General features: G+C 36.9%; 1 protein-coding gene across 8 annotated transcripts in view; it reads left to right on the plus strand.

Annotated features, from left to right (window-relative positions):
- The window catches only part of LOC141435542 (uncharacterized), a gene marked incomplete at its 5' end in the record, with an annotated part of 45,316 nt that extends 21,542 nt beyond the window's left edge, over positions 1 to 23,774 (plus strand). For 7 of the 8 annotated variants that reach the window (XM_074098252.1, XM_074098301.1, XM_074098293.1 and 4 more), the window contains 6 exon segments: positions 85 to 234; positions 645 to 898; positions 1,699 to 1,768; positions 3,372 to 3,561; positions 18,534 to 18,699; positions 19,945 to 23,774. In XM_074098252.1, coding sequence (XP_073954353.1) covers positions 85 to 234; positions 645 to 898; positions 1,699 to 1,768; positions 3,372 to 3,561; positions 18,534 to 18,699; positions 19,945 to 19,987 — 873 coding nt within the window. 8 annotated transcript variants of the gene reach the window in all.
- Between the last annotated feature and the right edge of the window lie 1,018 nt (positions 23,775 to 24,792).

Consider the following 24,792-nt stretch of genomic DNA (forward strand, 5'->3'; position numbering starts at 1 on the left):
ATTTCAAATATCTGTATTAATTGATAGGAATTGGTCTCAGTCATTTATCCAAACGCTAGCCATAACAGTTCTGTACCGAAATAGGAGGAGAAAGTACGTGATTTTGGCGGCGAGGACATCCAGCAGCTACTCCTGACCCTTGGCATGGAGAATTTGACCATTGTGATCAACAGTCTCAACGCGATCACTCACGTGGATCCCATCCAGCAGTTCGTGGTCAGACGCGCGCCGGCTGTGAGTAAACCCCTCTTCAATGCTCATGGATAAAATGCCTATTAATCGCTGCTAAAGCTGGACGAAGCAAGGAAATCCTATCTCCCTTATGCGCGTGAGCTGTGTGGAGAGGGATTGAATTTCGCGTAACCTAATAAAGGTCTGGAGAGCCTTTAAAGCGGTTTAATTTGAAAATTAGTCAGTATAACAATCCGCCTTCATATCGTATAGTAAGTATAGTTTCTCGACCCGAGTTTAGCGACCGGTCGATTCACAAAGAGCTGACGCGAATGGATTGAATACACTTTACACAAATATGACAATGACATGCATCATTCAGTTTCCTACAACATGTCTAAGTCCTCCATAGCTCTTGGTAACTTTAGATGTCGCTTGCGTTAAAAACGTTACAACGGTGTTTTGTTGAATAGCAGTCCCAAGCGGCTCGCCAGCCGAGCCCAATGGACGTGTCGCCTGCGGGGCAAGAGTCTTCCGCGGAAGACGCGCCGCCCGCTCTGACGCCGAACGTGCCCGCGCCACCTGCCGCCGCGACCAGCCCCTCTGACATAACGAGCACGACGAGCGACACCGACCACGCCGGTGCCTCCCGACCTGCCTCTGGCACCGAGACGCGACAAGCCAGCGAACCGCAGCCTTCTCGCTCAGCACCCAGTCAAAGCGCAAGGTGATGAATCGTATTAGAGATGTGTATACGCGTCTTATACGAAAACGTCTAAAACAGTAGAAAGCGGATCGGATGCAAAGGAACTTTTTATTTTGATGTGAAATTGTTGTCATGTTCAAGTATTTTGCTTCAAAAATAGTTACGAAAAAATGGCGCCCCCCTTTAATTTCTTCTGTTATATGTCATACATAATGGAACGCAACAGCTTTTGTTACGGAAAGCTCTTGTTACTTAACAAAGTAGCTGATTCCAGTAACTTAAGGTTCTTTATCTGGCGCGGCAAACCCTATAGTCAACGCAAGACATTAAAACCTAGATTTAACAGGTTCCCCGTCCCATGAGGCACATGTGACTCATGCGTGACTTTACTGGTACGTCGATGAGGGCCTCATGGCCAGTGATGTAGATAACGCAGTTGTTCTTTCGAGAAATAATAAATTTTATTACGTATTATATTATATTATTTTTATTCTTGAACCACATTTAGATTACCAATTACTATGGGCACATTACATTGGGTATATTACATTTCTTTATCATTACTGTGGGGACGTGTCAAAAGGTCGCTGGACATTGCTTCGCGACAGGGAACCTGTTAAGGAATAAGCTGATTGTTGCAGTTTCGAAACAATTAAAAACCGGCAAAAAGTAAACAAACTTTCGATAACCTGTTGACAAGAGTGTCTCAACTGCATCACAAATTTATTATTTATCCGTACGCTTTTATATTAGTAATAATTGAAACTCTTTGATGTTTTTTCTTCTGTTAGTAAAAGTAGTATGTCTATTGTTTGGAACAGGCCTGCCCGGCCGGAACGCGAAACGGTGCCGACACGAAACTCTCCGGACTCTCAGACGAATTTGGGCTTTGTAAGTAATAGGCTAGTTGACCCTTTTTTTAAGTAAGGCTTAGATTGTTAAATATTGTCTAATTCAATGAAAAAAATACTACCATATTTTTTATGACCGAGAAAACCCGTAAACTTTATTTTAAAAGTTATCTTTTCGTAAACTGCCGAAAACGCTGTCGGCCATGTTAGTCTATAGATTATCTGTACTGTGACGTCATAAAACTCGTAAACATACATTTGTCAATTTTGACATAATATTACTCAGCGGCACAAAATTTTGTCCACCCTTCATACAAAATTACCGATTCTGCATACATTTGAGGGCCAGATTTTTTGCCGCTCAGTATATTATTATATTCTTGTGATTGTAAAAACGAAAACTTCCGATATATTTCATTAAAAACCGTGACTTCCCCCAGTTTATATGAAAAATATAGTAATTATTGTTATCGTAATGCAAGATCACATCAATTAAGCCCCCAGGAAAATTATGGGTTAGAGTGCCCAGTGAAATAAATATGCTAAACACATGGGTGTAACTTGCAAAAAAGGATCCTGATTCTCTAGCGACAGAAACTAAAGATTATTTATGTGAAGACCACTTTTTTGTAAGTACTTACTCAACTTATTCAGTTTCTCCAGACACTTTATCATCAATAATAAAAATGCAAGTTTTAAGGTTATGTACGTATGTACTAATCAGCGTAATACAATTTTGTGTTATTAAACTTTTCAGCTAGAAAATGACATGGAAAATTACATGCAGTATAATTAGTTCAAAATAATGGGTTCAGTTAAAAGAATCCGAATGAAATCCAGCTGCATTATCATCCAAAATTGACTACCATGCTGTCAGAAAACGCCAACACCAGACAAACTAGAGTATTATTCTGAGATAACAGCAGTAATGCCTTGATCAGAAGATATTAAACAAATCTATTCCATGGTAATGTCAACATCAAGGTAACAAGAATGTGTCATCTTAATATATAAAAATAAATCCATATTTCCCTTCGTAACGGCATCTCGCGTTAACGGCTGGACCGATTTCGCTAATTCTTTTCTTTTTCTCTTCCGCTCGGCAGAGCAGAAGTTTGGATTCAATGTGTCAAATCCGACCATCAATGTATCGTTTCTTGGCAAATTTGTGTTATCTGCCTTCATGAATAAAACATGTTTGTTAATATATATGCTTATAACCTCAAAAGTTCCACGAATAACTTGGGCATAATAAATGTCAATGTCACAGCACAGGCTACAATATAAAGCGAATTTCACTCGCCTGAGGTCCAACATGAAGTTGACTTAGAGTCCTATGACGTCATAACATGGTCGACGGTGTTTTCGGGTGTTCAAAATAAAAAGTAAAAAATAAAAAATGTAAATGTAATAAAATTTAGGACCATCCTACAATTTTAATTTCTGAAATCGATAATTATTGGTTTCTTAAATCAAATACTACAGGAAATATTCATTCACCACGCCAAATTTGATATGAGTAAAGTAGCCTATTCATCAATATAATCTCAACTAAATAATGCCATTGTAGTCTTGTGGATGAGCTCACTTCAAAATGTTTCAACTACATATATAAGTGGTTACAGCGTGGTTTGTTCGAGCAGGTGCCCCCGATGATGCTGCTCCAGCACTGGGGCGAGGAATGGGTGCCGGTGTTCACGCGCGACCAGCACGCGCAAGCCGGGCCGCCGCCGGAGCCGTACAGCGACGCCTACCTCTCTGGCATGCCGTCTCGCAAGCGCCGCTGCGTCCGCCAGGCGCGTCCGCCTAACACGCTCGACTCCTTCATGAACGGTATGTTTCTTAGCTAAAGTAGGGGAGCCCAAGCGAAGATTGTGCGTTTTAGGGCCGCCACAAACATTCGGAATTCCCTAAATACATCACACATATACGTTTATTTCAATTCTGTATGCGCAATGCGGAATTCCGAATCGAAAAAAACTGCTGTTTGTATGTGGTAGCTCCATAGATTTGTATGGATTTACTGCGTTCGGAATTCCAAATCGAAATTCCGAACCGGAATTCCGAGTGTATGTGGTGGCCCTTACTCAAGCGTGTCAGAAAATCATATAGGGAGAATCCTTAAACCCTTAATATAGGGAGTTGCGTTGAGAGCAGCCGATCAGATTTGTTAAAAAAAAAACCCTTAGAAAAACTCGAGCGCGTCAGATTAAGACGAGGTAAGTTAATTACATGGAGAAAAGTGTACATTTCGATAATCTGACGATTTGAGCGTGACTTAGAGAAATGGGAGTCACGAATGATTTTAAAAGTTCTGTCCAACGATACCACACAACATAGGGTTGGATGAGAAAAAAAATCTTTGCGTCTAGGAGAGGTACTTTTTTTAAAAATATTTTTGTGTCATTTTGATCAATTGTATCATTTGAGCAAGGATAGGTAAATAAAGTTTTTCTATTGGTTTATGACAAACACGTTCCTTGCAACACATCCTCGTACATCTCTGGTAGAAACGCAGCCTAAATGGAGAAAGCGTAATATTTATGCAATGGTGCACTTAAATCATATTCACTCATTCTTTATTTTCATTCACTACCTTTTTTGCAATGAGTATTTTATGTAGCAATGTGTTTAATGAAATTATTTAACTCAACTCTTCTACTGACACCTATACTGATGTTTTGGACATCATCGGCGTTTACATTTAAGAAGGATTAAAGAGCTTTTTAATTAAATTTTATTACATAGGAGTTAGCCGAACAGGGTTAATACTATATTTTTAATATATATTTCCTCAATTTATTTATTTATTATCTCAAATGAATACAAATTAAATAATTCCAACAAGTTAAAAGTACGAGTTTAGTATAAGGATATAATCCTTGAATACAGAGTGGCAAATTTCAGTTTACGGTGCACGCGCGTCTCTCACATTAATAATTGGCCGCATTTGAAGAGCACTATTTGAATAAAGCTGATGAAAACGTTTCTGAAGCCATTAGACATTGAAATGCATTCGACCGTGAATTGAACGGCCCTTTGGGAAACTAGTATTTGCTGACTGAAACTACTTTGAGCTCCCAAGAACTTTGCTTTGGTGCTTTGGGCGTCCGTTAATGAAGAATGGATTAAGGGGCTGTTTCACCATCCATTGATTAGTGTTAACTGATGGGTAAATGTGATGCCGTCTCTATTTTTTTTGTTCGAATAGACGGAGACGGCATCACATTTAACCGTTAGTTAACACTAATCAATGGATGGTGAAACAGCCCCTAAATGGTAGGTTTAGTTTCATTGCAAGCATACGTAGGCACGTACGGTACCTACGTACCTATATAATTATGAATAGCCTCAGTACAGAATTTATAAACTTCTAAGCAAAGCTAGACTTGAAAAACGTGTGCTTACGACTTTATAGTTAAATTTGAATTCTGATTATACAGCGCAATAATTTCGTCAACGTTTAGTATTATATCATTTATGTACCTACATCGACGTGACTCACAGAGGACCTAAAAATATAATGCATAATTATAGTAAGTACTATAAAATTTATATAACCACCGTGTTCATTTCTCTGTTCCGTCTTGAGTCCTATTTTAGATATGTCAGGCCTGACCGAAAAACACATCTTGATTGAAGTTGAAGAAAATCTCACAAAATCTCACTTACAAAATCTATATACTCTTCATTTACTTAATGTTTCCTCATCTACTCTAATAGATTACTATGGACTGTCCACTGAGAGTAGTAGCTGGGAATAGTCTCATTAATTCTACTGCATTCGCAACAAGAATTAAGTCAAGTACAATATGGCTCCATTTTTAATCAGCTCAGTAGTTGTGCTGTACTAATGGCTGGATTACACGTAAAAACTTCAATGATTCACAATTTTTTTGTTTTATTTTATTCGACCTAATTCGTATGCTAGCTTACATCAGGTAACACTAGAATAAACATTTTACGCACTACGATGATTGTTGTTCGACGTACGATCGTTTTGTTGACAAACTCTTCATCGTATATCATAACATCGACCACGATTCATCGAATATTGAGCTCTTGTATTTTAGTTAGTGTAATTTTGTTCCACCGACTAATCATTAAAATTTGTCCTGCTTAAGCTAGGAACGGTCCGACTAGTTTCTATCTTTTAGGAAGATCTTTTTATTCTTTTCTTTTTTAGATCTTTTTTCCTTATAGATAGTCATTATGGTCTGTCCCATAATTCGAGATACTAAAATGACGTTTCATGTGTTACCTGTTTTTTGCGTTTCATAAATAGTGATGTGCCGCAACCGGTTATCACCGAAAGATTTTGTAGGTACCTATGTGTGTATGTCGTAAAATATTAAAATATGAAAGGATCCGTGATGTACTAAAATGTAGGGCACTTAGGGCATTCTAGAAAAGGTAAAATAGGTCATAAAAATGCGGCCGTTTTCGAGATGTTTAGACTTTTTATAGATGTTGATTTTTAAGTTACAATTTCATTCTTTGGCCTCTGTGTATACATATTTGTACGTACATACACAACCATACACTTCTCGGCTTTGCTAAGAGGTTGACGTTTCCGTTTTTTCCGAGGCGAAAGTATTTCTTCGCTGTGTCGTCTATGCGAAGAAGTAATTGGCTACTCAGAGTCCATGTTTAATCAAACAATACTCAACAAAAACACGACCAAACAAAATTAACAAATAAAAAGTCTTATCTCAACAAATTTAACAAATAACGTCAACAGTAACAATAACACGAGAAAACGCACTGATCACATCCGATGACAATACGAGTAAAGTAAGGAAAATCGGTTGAATACTACTTGAATACGAAAAACATGAACAATGACGTTGTGTGATATCTGAGGGCCTACTCCGGAATTCGAAAATCAAAGTTCGCACCGCAACGCAAGGACGGAACGACACGAACCTCGACTTTTGGACTACGTAGTAGCCCTGCTGGCCCTAACTACGAAATGCAAAACCCGAACTTCGTATGTTGCCGTCCCGCTGACGCTTATCTCATTTAATACGCGAGTGAAAGGGACGGTGTCATACGAACTTCGTTTTTCTAGTTTTGTAGTAGCCCCTCTGTACTATTTTTTACGTTGGCACTAAGTGATGAACACTGTATTTTACCTGTGCTTAGATTTTATAACTTTATCGTAAAAATGCATTTATATTTACAAAAATGAAAGTAGAATATTGTATGCTATAATGTTATTTTTGCTATCGTAAAATATACATTTTATCGGTTATTTACGAAACCGAAATCATGGAGCAGCACTGTTCCTTTTATGCTGGGCACATTATTTTTACTTTTGACATTTCAGACTGTCATTTTAGTATCTTCATTTCAGGAACAGACCATAGAAAATTAAAATAAATAATTCATTAACATCATTAGGGTTTCGTACCCAAAGGGTGCCAACGGAACCCTATTACTGAAACTCCGCTGTCTGTCCGTCTGTCTGTCTGTCTGTCTGTCTGTCTGTCTGTCCGTCTGTCACAGGGCTCTATCTCTTGAGCCGTAATAGCTAGGCACTTGAAATTTACACAGATTATGTATTACAGTGGCCGCAACAACAACAAATACTAAAAATAAAATAAAGTTACAAATTAAAGGGGGTCATCATACAAGAAACGTGTTTCATTCAGCGGTTTTTGATTGCTAGGCTGCCAAGTTGACGGCCGTCAGTTGCTAGGGGCAATTAATGTTTAACTACTTATTAATTTGCTATTTTATTAGTTCTATTTTATAAAACCTTCGATAATTATAATAATTGGCTAAGTAATTTTTTTGAAGAGGTGCTAAATATATTTTTCTTCGATAGTCGACGTCTTAATAATCGAGGAACTGCAGCTCTTTTATTTTTATTTCCTCTTATTAATTAGAAATATTTTTTTAGTGGTCGATATGACGTTTGTGAGATTGAAATTGCAGAACCGTTGAGGGCTTAGTACTTAAGTAGAAACAGTAAAAAAAAAAAACGAAGTCAACTGTCACTGCTGTCATGTCAAGTAGAATCTAACCTAAAACCTATTTACTTTGCGATTTGTGCGATCAGTGTTTTTGATAATTTTTAAAGACCTCTCAGCACAAATCAGTACTTTAAAATTTGCCGCATTTCTCCACGACCTTTGCATGATAATTGGACCACGATTGGATAGTTTCGACGACTATTTTGGCTCTGCTTCTTCCACAACGCTATCTTGCAGTCTCGACGACACTTGGCTTGACTTTTGGACCATATTTTCTATTTTAGCGGCTTCACCTTTCAATACGAAATGAGTGAATTTGTGCGAGCAGATTCAAGGAACTTGCCACACATGGCTATGAGTCTAGAATATTTTGACACCAGTGATAAGTATACAATGTTGCCGAAATCAAAGGAGATAAAGCACTCTTGTCCGCACCGGTAAAATGGATAAACGTAAGTACAAAGTATATCAATACAGTTTCTTGTCTATTTTTTTTACATTACATTTTAGGGCATCAAAAGTTGAATATGTTGCCGGACCAAAGTTGTTTGAGAGCACAGAATAACAAAAACATATTACCTATATTGTGACCATTTACTTAGATATCAACTGACAATGTGATTGATGCGACAGGTGATGTTGTTCTGCATTGGCTGGTAAATATTATGATAGAGTAAAATTTCTGTGGTTAGTGAAACATTATATTATAACTAGCTGTTGCCCGCGACTCTGTCTATGAAGAATTCGCTTATTGCTTTCCTGCAAGTACTATGTATTTTTTGGGATAAAACTGTGAGATAAAAGTAGCCTATGTTCTTCCTCGGACTCCAACTACCTACATAATGAATTTCGGCTAAATCAGTTCAGCGGTTGAAGCATGAAAAGTTAACAGATAGACAGACAGAGTTCCTTTCACGTTTATAATATTAATATAAGTAAGGAAAGAAAGAAAGAAAACATTTATTCGTGACATACATGACGTGAAGTGACAAGGATAAGAATAATAATAATAAAAAGAAATAGAATTTGCGCTGTCATTACATCTCATATTTCGTTTTCTAGAATTTTTACCGTACAACGGCAAAACCTACTAGACACTGGCAATATTGTCCTCCAATGGACAGCGCCTATTTTCCAAAAAAAAAAACTAACAATAATAAAATAAAATAAAATTGTTACGTATGCATGTCACAAAATGGTCCAAATCAGCAATCTGCCGGTCTTGCGAACGGCGCTGGTCTTCCTTTGGGACCAGTAAGGATTTATAATAATTTGATCTTTTTTTCAGGTGGATGTAAACACACATTGGTGTTTTTATTTTGGTTGCAAGAAAAAGCCAGTGAAGGAGCATAACCTGTTTTTTCCAAGGACATGCATTTTTCCATAAAAAAGAGGCATAGAAGTACCACGAAACTCCTCAATGGTTAATGGAAGAGAATAGAATAGATTTAAGATTTAGCACGGAAATGTAATTTTGAACATGACAATCTCTTAATACAGAAATGTATTTTTAGTTGACTATGCAAGTACAGTTGATAAAAAGTACAGTCAGCAAAATTTTTTCTTAATAATATCATTTTTGGTTTTTATTTGTGTAAGCTTTTATTTTTCCTCACAATACTTTTTGTTGACTATACTTGTCTTGCATTGTCATCTAATCTGTAATCAGTATAAGTACTGCTGTGCTAAGCTAATGGTACTTTAAATTTGTATTCTCATTTTGGTTTATAATTATAATACATACATACTCGTACATTGCAAGTCGAATAAATCTTGTAAAATATGTTTCTTTTCACTTATGATTTACATCATCAAAAATAACGAAAAAATGTGCAGAATTTGTAACATTGCTCACAGAGATTTTGATTAGGTTCGATTCCCGGTCATGTATGTATTAGAGTCAGACAAAATAAAACGGTTGAATGCCATATATATCCATACTAATATTATAAATGCGAAAGTGTATGTGTTTGTATGTTTCTCCGTCTTTCACGTCGCATTGGAGCGACGGATCGACGTGATTTTGGCATAGAGATTGTTTATGGGCCACAGAGTGATATAGGCTACTTTTTATCCCGGAAAAATAAACAGTTCCCGAGGGAACAGCGCGGAACAACCGAATTCCACGCGGGCGAAGCCGCGGGCAAAAGCTAGTATATATACACACATCCAGTTCAACTGGTAGAACAAACAATACAATCTAGGGTCACTGTCACAAGTACAAGTACTAAAAATACAAGTAAATCACCACGGTTTTGTTATAACTTATGATCAATGGTACGCATATTGTTTACACATATAACACACAAGTTAATCAAACCATGGTTGCTTAGGAAATGAAAAGTTTAATATGATTGACAGCCCTTTTATAGCCTGCCGGAAAAATCTTTACAGCGCGATTCAGCTTTTCCTTGAGACGAGATAGTGACATCTTTTGATGCAAAAGTAAACTAAAATCCCGGTTTAACACATAGTGACCTATAATATTTGTGTTATATTTCCTTGTATTTCTTAGTAGTACTTCTAATGCCTTTATGGGGATGGCACAATATTTAATTTATTAAAAATACGACTTGTTTTTAAATTACCCTTTGCCAGGAATATTATATACATGTTCCAATAAATCAGGTCTTTTGAGACATATGTTTATGCTAAACGTTTTTATGATAATTTGTGTATTTATGAAATAAAAACAATATAAATTATTGCATTTTTATTATATTACTCTGCAAATTAACTAAAACCATCTAAAACACATGCAATGCGTTTAGCTTATGCTAAACGTTTTTATGATAATTTGTACATTTATGAAATAAATAAAACATAAATTATTGCATTTTTATTATATTACTCTGCAAATTAACTAAAACTATCTAAAACACATGCAATAAGACAGCTTTGTCTACATAATTTTATGTGGTTATGGTTAATAACAGAGACGCTTCAAAAATACGGATTCTTTTAATCTTCAAATCACGCATTTCACATGTAACCTCAAGGTCGCTATGACTTTATATGGAATCACCCCCTTTTTAGTAGCCACACAAAGCCACTTCATTCTGTAAATGATTTAGCAGAAACTCTTCCTTCAATACACTTTGAAATAAAGAATATAAACCCATTTGTGCATAAATATTTTAATGTATAGCATGACTCTTACTGAGACCATGTCCTTTTTATTGTTTTGGTAAAAAAACACGATATCTCTCCCTTCTGTTATGTTCTCCTTTGCTGTGTTTGATGTTGAAGGGCTAGAGGGTTCGTATAATCATGTTGTTGATGAGCAACTTGCAGTGGAAGATGAAGCTGACTTGCACCAAGTCGCTTGTAAAGACTAGGATGCATAAATACGCAGAATTCTGAAAATCTCGTCTGTATTTCATAGACCAACGTACAAAGCATTAGAGAACATTTCTGTAATGCTCCATTTCAACTCGAATACTGTCGGAGTCGTCTGAATCCATTGTAGGGATACTGTGATTCGAATTTACTCGTAAGGCAGTCCAAATATCAAGCCAAGTGTCGTCGAGACTGCAAGATAGCGTTGTCGAAGAAGCAGAGCCAAAATAGTCGTCGAAACTATCCAATCGTGGTCCAATTATCATGCAAAGGTCGTGGAGAAATGCGGCAAATTTTAAAGTACTGAGTTTGTGCTGAGAGGTCTTTAAAAATTATCCAAAAAACACTGATCGCACCAAATCGCAAAGTAAATAAAACGGTTTTAGGTTAGATTCTACTTGACAGTGACAGCAGTGACAGTTGACTTCGTTTTTTTTTTTACTGTTTCTACTAAGTACTAAGCCCTCAACGGTTCTGCAATTTCAATCTCACAAACGTCATATCGACCACTTAAAAAAATATTTCTAATTAATAAGAGGAAATAAAAATAAAAGAGCTGCAGTTCCTCGATTATTAAGACGTCGACTATCGAAAAAAAATATAATTAGCGCCTCTCCAAAAAACTTTACTTAGCCAATTGTCTCTAAGACTGTCAGAATTTTTTGTCAAATTAAGAAACAGACAAATAACAATTTATGATCCACAAATCTCCGACACAAACTACACACACTTCAGAAAAGCCAACTTCAATAAGGCACTCACAGCCGCTGTATTTCATGTTTTTTACACTAAAAAAATGCCCTTTATAATTCATACTTAGTAACACTATTTATTTACAAGGTCAAAATTTTAAATCAGGTTAAGATTTATTCACTAATTCATAATAAGTAGGTACGCGCCGTTCGGCCGAATTAACGCGTTCAGCCATTTTTTTTTCGGCGCATGGCAAGGCAAGAGTCTAAAGCGCTCTTCAGCCTCCGACAGGGCGATAGCCAAAGAGGATGAGAATTTAAAATTGTTCTTTATTAAAAATACTTGCACCTAGTGCTTACATTTTATTTTGGTGATATGTTTTTATTAACTTGTAATGTAATGTAACGTAACTAATTATGTTTGTTCAGGTGGAATTAAATAATTTAAATAAAATATTAAAATCCGATTGAGCAGAAATTTTGCATGCATGTATAAATCCGATGACAATGCAATATTATTATGACGTAGAGCTGATCTGATGTTGAAGTTAGATGTTGGCCATAGGAACTCTGTAATAAAACGACACGACCGCATCGATTTTGGTCTCATTTGATTCGTCTTGACGACTACCTACTTTGATAACCAGGGGCAAAAATTACCGCCAACAAAAAAGCTTTATTAGATTTTTTTCACAAAAAAATATTACTGAACTATTTGTTTTTAAAACATTGTACGGAGGTGCCCAACCCTTCATGCGCGAGTCGCTCGCACTTGCACTTGACCGATTTGTTTTCTGACCATTTCGTCTGTTGTACTTGTAACTAAACAAGCAAAGCTTTGTATACTATATGGGTATTAGGCGATGGATAGATATATATATATTAGCTGTTCATCCTACACTAATTTTATAAATGCTAAAGTTTGTAAGTCTGTTCGTTTGTTTGTTACCTCATCACGTCTAAACCGCTGAACTGATTTAGATGAAATTTGGTATACAGATAGCTTGAGTCCCTGGGAAGTCCTTCCCCGTTATAGAATAGTTTTTATCCCGGAAAATTGTATAGTTCCCACGGGATAGCGATAAACGAATGCTACGCCGACGGAGTCGCGGGCAACAGGCTAGTAAGAAAAGTACAGTTACAATGTCGAATAAAAATAAGAAAAAATAATTAATAATAGAAATATTTAAATGTCAATGTGACTAAAATAAACATACATTCATAAACCGTGATATAGATAGTACCTATAACTTTATAATTGGGGTCAATAATTAATTACTTATCTAACCGGTAAACCGTCTGTGACAAAGGTCGATCGATATCTTTGTTTTAGACAGCTTTAATCTCTTCTTATACATACGAAATTAGAATTTGTAATGCGCTCAAGGGGTCTTCTGTGCCGTCTGTCTCAGCTGCAGTGGCCGTCCCGTAGGACACATTCCGTTAAATATTGACTCGCCGTCCGACACGAGTGGGTACCTACTTAAAGCAGACTGGTTCTTGTGCAACTTAAGTTAAATGTTGTCTGCTTCAATATGATAGATATTGTATATTTTAGGTAAAACAAGCTTTAAACTGAAGAAAAGAAAATGTATTCAAAAAATAACGTGCTACGCGACAAGCAAAAGAATAATGAGTGACTTTGTCACAACTAGAAGAAACAAAGCTTTATAACTAGGTTTACATAACACCAAAAAGTTCCAACACTGGCCCTTAAACTAGTTATAAAACTATATTATAAATCAACAAATCCACTTGCATATATAACTAAACACTTTACAAACCACTATCAAATAAACAAAACAATTAACTAAGTAATAAACAATTGACATGCAAACTTGTCATGTTTATCTTTGGTCAGTGGTTTAGTTAACAAGTCAGCCACCATCTGATCAGTAGACAGATAGCTTATGACTACTGTACCCTTATTTACGATTTCTCGTATAAAGTGATGTCGTACATCGATGTGTTTAGTTCTGCTGTGGAACATTGCATTTGAACACAACTTCTGTGCAGATTGACTATCATTATAAATAGAAATTTTAAATTGCTTACCAATCACTTCAAATAAGAATTGCCGTAGAAACAGGGCCTCCTTACACGTGTCAGACAGCGCCATGTATTCCGCCTCAGTGCTCGAAAGAGCAACAGTCTTCTGTTTTCTGCTTTCCCAAGAGACTACAGAGCTTCCTATTTTAAAAACAAAACCCGTGTAAGAACGACGATCGGTCTCGTTCGCCGCCCAATCAGCATCCGCATATGCGTTGATAGTCAACCCAGTCTTTTGAAAAGTTAAGCAAAAATCAATCGTGCCTTTAAGGTAACGAAGTATCCTTTTTGCTGCCTTCCAGTGTGACTCGTCGTAAGCCTCGTTGAACTGGCTCAGCGAGCTTACAGCGTGAGCGATGTCAGGCCGCGTACATACCGCAATGTACATCAAACAGCCTATTAAGCCACGATAGTCATTAGTACATTTTCCTTGCGTAGACCTCACAAGTTTTACACCAGTTTCCATCGGTGTTCGAGCAGGTTTGCAATCTGACATATTAAACCTGTCAAGAACCTTCTTGATGTAATTAGATTGGTCTAACTTGATTTTCGCATCTTGTCTCCGAAGTCTCATGCCAAGGATATGACTAGCTGGCCCTAAATCTTTTATTTCAAACTCTCTATTGAGTTTTTCTTTAATTTCCGACTTTTGACATCCAGCTGATGAGAACAAAATTATATCATCTACGTACAGGGCGATGATCATCAATGAATTGTTACTCGATTTCACATACACACAAGGTTCAGAATGTACGTGCTTAAACTTCAGAACATTAATTAATACGCCATTTATCTTTTCATACCAAGATTTTGAAGCCTGTTTGAGACCGTATACTGCCTTGTTCAGTTTATATACTTTATCTTCTTTTCCTTTTATTTTAAAGCCTTCTGGCTGTTCCATGTAAACGGTTTCTCGTAGGTCTCCATTTAAAAAGGCTGTTTTAACATCTAAATGTTCGATGTCCATATCAAATTCCGCTGCTAGTGCCAATAATGTACGGATCGTAGAGTACCTGACTACCGGGGAAAACGTCTCTTGGTAATCTACACCATATTTTTGCGTGTATCCCTTTGCGACTAAGCGAGCTTTGTATCTAAGTATTTCACCGTCAAGACCGAGTTTCTTCTTGAAAATCCACTTATATTTTACCGGACTTTGCTCGTTTCTTCTGTCAGTCAAGGTCCAGCATTTATTGTCTATGAAAGATTTATACTCATCTTCCATCGCAGCTTTCCAGTTCTCAGCTTCAGCACCAGTCAATGCCTCCTGCACAGTTTCAGGATCCTTTGCTTCACTACGCAAATTGTGAACTAAACAGGACTCCTCTGCAGCTTCCTCATACTCGTCAGTCGAGATTCTAGAGTAGTTTTCTAACGTGGAATCACCTGGGGAGTAAGTTAAATCGGCAGGATCATCTGGAGTATCGCTACTCTCGCTTACAGAATCATCTACTGTGATGGTACTAATTCTCTGAGCGTTTGTAGGAATTTCACTAATTTCAGACGTATCAGAGCTCACATTAGATGTTTCCAATTGGACAGAATTATTAAAATTCTCAACACGACGTTCAACATTGTTACATGTCAATTCATGTGCACAATGTAAACCAGGAACATTATTTTCGCCGTTCCAAAAAACATTTTCCAAAAACGTTACGTTTCTTGCTTTGAAACATTTGGTTGGACATTCAGGATCCATCAATCTGTAACCTTTTGTTTGATCACAGTATCCCACAAATATGTACTTCTTAGCTTTCGGATCTAATTTATCCCGTTTTTGCTGAAGAGCATAAGCTTGACAACCAAAAATACGTAAATGAGAAACATTTGCCCGTGTACCTGACCAGCGTTCCTCAGGAGTACACCCCATCACTGCTTTAGTGGGCGAGCGGTTCTTGAGGTAGACAGCTGTATTAACAGCTTCTGCCCAAAACTCCTTCTTCAGACCAGCATCTCGAAGCATGCAGCGCGCTTTCTCCATGGCCGTGCGGTTTCCTCTCTCCGCGACGCCGTTCTGCTGTGCTGAATATGGAACCGTAGTCTGGTGTTGAATCCCATGTTTTTTCAGAAAGTTCTAAAAATTTGAATTAATATATTCACCACCATTGTCACTACGAAGTGTTTTGATCTTTTTATTAGTCTGGTTTTCAACCAAGGCTTTAAATTCTTTAAAATAATCAAAAACTTCATCTTTACATCTAAGAAAATATACAAACGTCTTCCTAGAAAAATCATCAATAAATGTCAAAAAATATTTTGATCCACCAAACGATGCACACGGCATCGGACCACATAGATCACTATGCACCAAGCCTAGAAGTTCACTGGCCCTACTTTCAGATTTCTTTGGGAAAGGCAATCTAGTTTGTTTTTCCTCAATACAAGAAATACAATTACGAAAGTCACTACTATCATATGATATTCCAGTTGCCATACCTTTTTTCAACAGCTCCATACTCCTGCTGTTCAAATGGCCTAGGCGACAATGCCAAAGTTCTTGACTCTGCGAAGCGTTAGACGGCGCACGCACAGCCTGTTCAACAGCAGCCACACCCTTCTCCTGCCGCAGCACCTCGCTGTCACCTGTATCTAAACATAAAGATACGGACGCAACCTTCGAGGCACAAAGCAGACCCTGCTTCTATGGCGTCGAGTTGATAAACACCATCTCTCAGTGTAGCGGAGGCTAGGACTTCCTCACCGTCACTTACAATGCACCCATCAGAACTAAACACAACATCGTAACCTTTCTTTACCATAGCGCTGACAGATAACAAGTTTACAGACAATTCAGGAACTAAATATACATTACTTATCGTCCTTACACAATTATCTTTCAACGTAACTTGCACCGATCCACGACCAGCTGTCATCAAGACATCTCCGTTGGCTATGTTCACTTCTTTAGGCTTCTCCTTTTTAAAATCAAACATCTCACAGCGATCATTGCACATGTGACTTGTTGCTCCGCTATCTATGTACCAGACGTCTCGCTTGATTCCCACAGACAGAGCTGTTATAGCCAACGGGGACTTGACACCTAGAACTCGAACCCGGACTACGTTGCTTACCGCTGTGTTTTGGTGCCGGACTTTTCTGGGCAATCCTTAAAATAATGTCCTGTTTTCTTACATTTAAAACACTTCGGCTTAAACGGTTTTCGCACAGCAAGCGCGGTCCCGCCGTCACATTTATTCCGTCGTTGGTCTTCTTGCAGAAGTTTTTACGGTTTCTGTTGACAGCTTCACATGATTTAGTTTTCTAACGCCATTATTAACGGTTCATACTCAATTGTCAATCCACTCAACATAATGACAGCGACAAAGTCATCATCTAATGCTGAACCAAAATCACTCAGCAATTGCGATGTTTCCATGATTTTATTGATGTAGGAATCCATGCTGTCACATTCGCATAATTTTGTAGCGAATAGCGTTCGAAGTAACGCTAATCTTCGACATAGACCCTTATCCTCGTATGCCTTTTCTAGGTTTTGCCATGCTTGTCTCGCCGTCGTAGCGTTTCTTATGTGCGGGAACGCTACCGGTTGAACCGACAAAGCAATCTTCGCAAGCGCTTTTTGAACCTTTTTAGAATCTTCATCTTTCGCTTCTTTTTCTCCCAACATAGTCCCACAATTCCTCATGAATCAGTATCATCTTCATCATATAATTCCAGGTATTATAATTACTTACGCCAATAATTTTTCTATTGAAGAAACTGAAGAAATGTTCGACGTCAATTTTACGACGTATCTTGGACTACAAGAGATAATATTTTTCCGCGAAATAATTAAAACTTGCTATAACCGTGCGTCTGTCCCATAACCTGATAGATATGTTTTAGACAGGTTAAACAAGCTTTAAACTGAAGAAAAGAAAATGTATTCAAAAATAACGTGCTAGCGCGCCGCAAAAGAATATTGAGTGACTTTGTCACAACCAGTGGAAACAAAGCTTTATAACTAGGTTTACAAAACACCAAAAAGTTCCAACACAATATGTACTGCAGAAATACTAATATACTATCAAACTTGATATGTGTGCTAAATACTTGTGATCATTAAACAACAATGTAAACTTGTTTAAAAAATATATACCTCGTTGAGTTTCTTGCCGGATTCTTCTCAACAGAGGTTTTTCTGAACCGGTGATAGCTTTTTTTGACATTAGCAAGTGCATGTTATAGCCTAAACTAAATTGTATAAAGATATTTTGGCTCTGGCTTTGGTACTTTACAGTAAACAAAATCAATGCTGACCAGTGCCATATGAGCGCAATCTAAAGGACTCTACTACTACTCAGTTCATTGTTGTCCGCACTTCTCTCATTTGAATCGATTGAAGATGTTCGACTTTTATTTGTCACGATGTGTATGTGAGGATTTAGAGCGCGTCCAGCATGACATGCTTAGGTACCATTGAACAAACTGATTCATGTACCCAGGCGGAATCTTTGTTCTCCCAATGTCATGTTGATATCCCATACTTTTGTCAAGGAAATCATAGTGAAATTGATTGTTCGTCTGTACAGTCGAGTTCATAAACTTCGGAGCAAACATTTGATCAAAAATATGTGAACACGACTATTGTTAACGGCGTAGAAGCGTGTTCAGATTTTTGCTCAGAAGTTTACGAACTCGACTGTACATCGGTGGAACTATTAGTTGTGTTAAACTGTATGTATTCATTATCAAAAATAGAATCATGAATTAGCATTATACCCGCTGATTGACCATGTTGGTGCAGAGAGCGTGCGCGAAGCGAGCGAGCGGCCGGCGGCGGTGGACAGCAGTGCGGTGCGGCTTGCGTTCCGCGAGCACATGCGGAATATGGCCCGGACGCGCGCCTCCAGCTCCGCGGACTTCGACCCGCTGCGGTACACTTCCGCGGCAAGGTTCCTCAACGCCACCGAGTGAGTGCCACCCAGTCTTTACCCATATCCATTGCAAATCTTCACACTAGCTAGGCCGTCTAGGGATGAGTCTATATTTATTTTGTATAATTTTATCGTATTCGTTGCGTAGCACCGAGAGTATTATATGATTGTTAGTTTGAATGTGAAAAGATACACGGGCATGCAACACTGAGTCGGATTCGTCGCGATTCATGTTGCGATGCGTATCTTAAATACCCCACACTGATAATTATCAGTAGACAGCGGATTTGAAGTAGCGATTACAAGTTTAATATGGATATGACTAGTGCGATCGGTTAGATAGATAGATATGTTTATTTATTAGATATCATGTTGTTTATTTTCTTACAGTTATCTTCCGCAGTGCAATCTTATACATAATTAAATCCAATAAATGTTATTCTTGCAACAAACTATATTATTATGTAAAGAAAAATATTTTATTCTAATTAAAGGAGTTTTATACAGGTCAAACATAATAGAACCTATTTATTACGCGTCTTTTTGATAAAAATACATACTTACATGTACTAGTCTTATCCATATTAAACTTGTTATCGCTACTTCAAATCCGCTCTCTAATTATCAGAAACATATATCAGCAGCATGGTATGAAGTTATGATTTGATACGTTAAAACACCTCGGTCCTTCGGTTTTGCCCGATCATCAAAGAGGATAAGTATTGCGGTATTACAATTATGGACGTATTTATTTACATGACAATGCTTATGATAAGTTAGGGCATACCTTGAGTGGGAGTCCACATTTAGGATACCTACATGTGTTCAATATAATACGCTAAAATGATACCTACTAAGCGTTGGACCCACTTAGGGTCGAGGTCATAAATACTTATCATGTAGGTACGGTCAAGAGTGCTAATTTGAGACCCATTTCGTCAAAAAATCCTTTGAATTGTCATACAAAATGACAGATATTCGATCTTAAGTTCGTCCCAAGTTAACGATCGTGACCGTATGTTACTAACAAAAAGACATGACTCTCGACCGTATCATGGCTTAATTTTGAAGCCTTAGTTTTTAACGATAAATCCTGTGTTAAGGTTTTTGCTAATTGATGGTATAATTTTTTTCAACTCTGCAAAAATGCATTTAATAATTAGCGATTGTAAACCGCTCAAAATATGTCACATATTTTTATGTAACTTGACGATGTAGGTACTTTTAATCGCTAATACTATAAACTATATTTATTTTAATATTTGCCTTTTTTTGTTTCAGCGCAAAGAAAGAACCACCAAAACAAACTGAGGACAATGCTTGAAATGACTCTCCCTTTGCGGCATTTAATCCAAACCCGTAGACAAGAATTTGTAATAATACAGTTCACATTTCCTAGGCATGCTGTAACTATTTCTTTCTTTGCGTCTTTCATGTCGCAGAAATAATGTTATGAAATTTACCATATGATAAGTACGACCCAGATCAAGCTCCGCTATTTAAGGACTGCTTGTTATGCAACTCATATCCACGTGATTTGGTTTAAAGATATATTAGAAAATACCAATTCGGTTATATAAGAGTACTCTTTAGATAAATCAGAAGTTACGTCTACGTCAGAAGTTATTTTCCTAAAACCCCATTGAAGATTAATAGAATTGTTTAGTTTAACGATGACGCGTGCCGTGGTTCTTATTACAATGTTATTTATGTATTGTCTAATTTTGAAAAAAATCACGCGTTTCGTGGATGGCAGTAGGTATAGCACGTAACTCTTTATAACTAAAGATATATATTGCTGTAGAAAAGACACATTCTTTTGATGTATACATTTATTGGCTAATATTTTAAGCATCAAATATTAGACTTATAGTCATTTCTGTTGACATCCGACTATCTATGCATTGTGCCTGGAATACACGTCCCTGTAGCTTGCACATTTTTGTGTAAGTATCTGGAGTACTCGTGATACACGTATGGAGATCATTCTGTTTTATTTTGCAGGCATGTGTAGCAGGCTTTTTAAATGTTGAATCAAGGGTCTGTTTCACCACTCAATGATAAATTTTATTTGACAGATAAATTTGAAACCCCTGAGCCCTCTTGTTCTGAGAGGAGGCCTGTGCCCAGCAGTGGGACGTATATAGGCTGGGATGATGATGTTGATGAGATAAATTTCATGCCGTCTCTGTTTATTCGGACAAAGCAAACAGAGACGGCATCACAGATATCCGTCACATTAAATTAATCAATGAATGGTGAAACAGGGGGCAAGTGTATAATAGTATTGTCACATTACCGATTATGTTCCATTACTAGAATTATATCAGTACTAAAACATAAAATCAAAACAAATTCCTCCTGCAAGAGGACCGTTTTGATCAATGTATATGTTTAATTGAGATAATAAAGAAACAAAGTTAAAACAATAGGTAGGTACAGGACTTTCAATATCTTGCACATTTTGTGCATACATTGTGTATTTATTTATAATAAACAGTGTTGTCTATCACTTTAAAATTGGCCATTGTAAATAGAAATTGTTTTCCGCTAGCAGAAATTTTTATTTAAACTGTTGGTTGAGCAACGATGCGAAAGCAATATCAAGATTTGTATTCGTTTCTACGACACGAAGATACAGTAAGTTGAAGCATTTTAAGAAGTGATTTATAAATTCCAAATAAAACGACAAAAAATTGACGGAAGGATAGAATTTGCCTTAAAATACTTTAACTAAATATATGTATGGTAAAATAATCAATGAAATGAGTTTTATTTGACGGGTGACGTCACCGAGTCCCTTCTCTCAACAGATTATTTTTAATTGTTTTACTAAACCGTATAAAATCTCTTTATGTCGCAGTATTGTAAAAAATATAACTAATTTCGAGCCTTTGTCGATTTTTCTTTTTTTTACTAAATAAAAAAAAAACACCAAAGCTATGTGGTATTTGCATTGCGAAATAAAGGGTTATACTAGAGCATTGGGAACTGAGATGTTGCGGATGACGTGTCCAAAATTGGCAGTCCTAATGGCCTTGCATACAAATAGAATATCATTAAATCGCGATAGTACATATAAATTTCTCTTATTTCTGTTACTGTTATGATTAACACTTGTACATAGTTCTGGCTGCAGTTAGAAATAGCCACGGTATTAGGTTGTCTGGATAGATTATGCTCGTATTATTTATTACTGCAACACAACAATAGCTCAATTCTGTTCTGTTCAGAAAGCGGTTTTGACGGGTCGATGTTGTGTCCCATAAAATTTATGTTCCTAATTTTGAAGCCATAGTAGTTTCCGTCACAAGTTTTAGTTTTTGACATATTATCGAAACTCATTAAACAATATAAATATATTAGGCATATATTTTTGCCTTGGTGCAATTGTAACCTAACTTAAAACTTAGTAAGTACGGGGTTTGAAATTTTATATTAATAAAATTATTAATTTTTTGACTAATAATGAAAAGTAAAGTGTCATATTGACCTTATATATATATATATATATAATTAATATTTCTAAATCCAAGGTCCGCAAAGTTTCTGAATAGTTATAGATTGGTATACATATCAATATTATGATATGACCTTTGAAAACTATAAAAAGTAATCAATGTATGTTTATTTTACGATATATATGAATACGAGTATTTTGGAAATTAATTTCAGACTTCGAACTTCAAAACAATGGATTTATGAGACACAAAGGGATCCTATTTTGGCTCAGGGGCTCACGTGTATTGAGACTGAAATTGAACTGAAAGTTTTTAGTATAGTAATGCGAGCATTCGGTTGCATGACGTCGACTTAGTATTAAGTCAATATAAATTGATGTTTATTGTACAAGAATTAAATAAGGTTAGTATCGTATCAGTTAGATCTAAATCATAGACGTTATTATACGTATTATCGAAAAAGACACTGCAGTGAAAGAGTGTCGAGAAGTGGTCATCTTTTCCGCACATACTTCTATCGAAATAAATGAAAATATTAAATATTTCTCGAATAATATTTTCTATCAAGTCTATATAGTGCCAATTTTTGAAATTCGTAAAATTATGCCTGTAATGACGCAAAAACTACTTGGACTCGGTTTTCATTACTCTTCGATGCAGTGACTATTTCGACAATACGTATGTGGTCGAATTCGTTTAGGTCTAGAACTACTTACTTTATAATGTTATCCTCCCCGCCCAGATTATGCACGTATCACGCACGTTGGCACAATAATTTGTTAGTTATTGTTGGTTTTGACAAGGTTTTAAATGCAATTCTGTATTTAAAAAAAATAATCTATTAGGTGTTGATGCATGTCAAAAAATGCAGACCGGTTGTCTCGTCAATATATCTACCTGGCGCTGGTAAACGGTATTTAGATTGGTGCACGCTTGACTATTTATGTGAATATAATAATTACTATGTTTCCATTGCTTAATTTCTTTTTTCGCATGTTTTCTGTTAAGAACAGTTAATAACCGGTGGTAGATCAAATCATGTTTTTTTGATGTCGTAAGGGTATTATTTCGGCAATTTTTTTATCGCACACTGGCATCCATGCGGCTTAACGGCCAATATAATGAGGACAGTAAAAGTGCATAAATTGTTTTTCTAAGCACACTTTTGCTGTCTCGCTGACAGTACACCGATGCGTAGTGTATGTGTCTATAATGTCATTGATTCCGATAAATGGATTCAACACTTCTGCATGACATAAAACTGACAATTATGTATGAACAAAATAACTTTTTACACGCCCAGACCAACAATAGAGAAAGAAATTAATTAATTTTTTAGATAGATTAATAGTAGAAACAATTCGGAAAAACTAGATTATTTAAGATTTTTGTGGAAGTGTAACGGTTTATAGTGACAAGTGATATTGTTGAAAGTTAGCGTGATCATCTAACTAAAATGCATGTTGTCGCTTCCTAATACCATGGAAGTTTTTTTACGTGTCCACTTGATGTTTGATTCTGTCGATTATTGCATAAACTATTTGATTTAACCAACCTTGGTGTCATATGATAGGTATTTATATGCTTAATATAACATGTAAAGCCATCTTCAATGTAAATATTAAAAATAAAAATTGAAAGAAAACCGAATTTATTGTTATTTGTGTTTCTTTAATTTAGTTACTGCTTTGCCAGAAATAGCTTTAAACCAGTGTTTTTCAAACATTGTTCTGCCAAGGCCGGGAATTTTCACACTGCCCCTTCGGGACCCACTTACACTTTTACAATTTACTTTTAAGAATATTTAAGATGCGTCGATCGATAGTAGGAATTATTTTTAAAACAAGGCGGGAATGTTACGACTCTGTATTTTAACGCTTAATGCCAATAGACGTGTCTGTCAACTTGAAAATTCGACTTTAGCAACATATTCATTTGATAGGAACTTGTTTAAAAATGTATAGACCACTTATTTGGCTGATTACCTATTTAAAAAAATGTCATCATCGCAGCCTATATACGTCCCACTGCTGGGCACAGGCCTCCTCTCAGATGAGGCTTGGGCAGAAGTTCCCACGCGGGCCCAGTGCGGATTGGGAACTTCACACACACCATTGAATTGCTTCGCAGGTATGTGCAGGTTTCCTCACGATGTTTTCCTTCACCGTAAAGCTTGAGGTAAATTTCAAATGTAATTCCGCACATGAATTTCGAAAAACTCAGAGGTGCGAGCTGGGGTCTGAACCCACGATCCTCTGCTTGAGAGGCCATAGGACAAACCACTCTGCCACCACGGCTTGTCAAAAAAATGTACCTTAATATAATCGAGAGTACATTTAATTGAATTTGGGGTTGTTGTAGAGCATCTCTCCAACAAACCAAAAATTAAATTTTCTCATACATGACATGAAATATTGACGTTGTGTTACAAATAATAAGCCGAGAAGTATCGCGCTGCAGGCGCTGCGGCTCAGCTGCGTGCGCGCGGTCACTCTAGCGGCCTGCAAAGAGATTTCATACAACCTTGCAGGCCGCTGGCCAGCAATGCGACCGTCTTTTGTTTCAACGCGCGCTCTGCGACACGCACAGCAACACCACAGCACGCACAGCAGCACCGCCAGCAGCCAGCGCGACACGCGCACACACAACAGGAACAGGGCGACCAGAC

Source organism: Choristoneura fumiferana, chromosome Z (genome assembly GCF_025370935.1).
Source record: "Choristoneura fumiferana chromosome Z, NRCan_CFum_1, whole genome shotgun sequence".
Lineage (NCBI taxonomy): Eukaryota > Metazoa > Arthropoda > Insecta > Lepidoptera > Tortricidae > Choristoneura > Choristoneura fumiferana.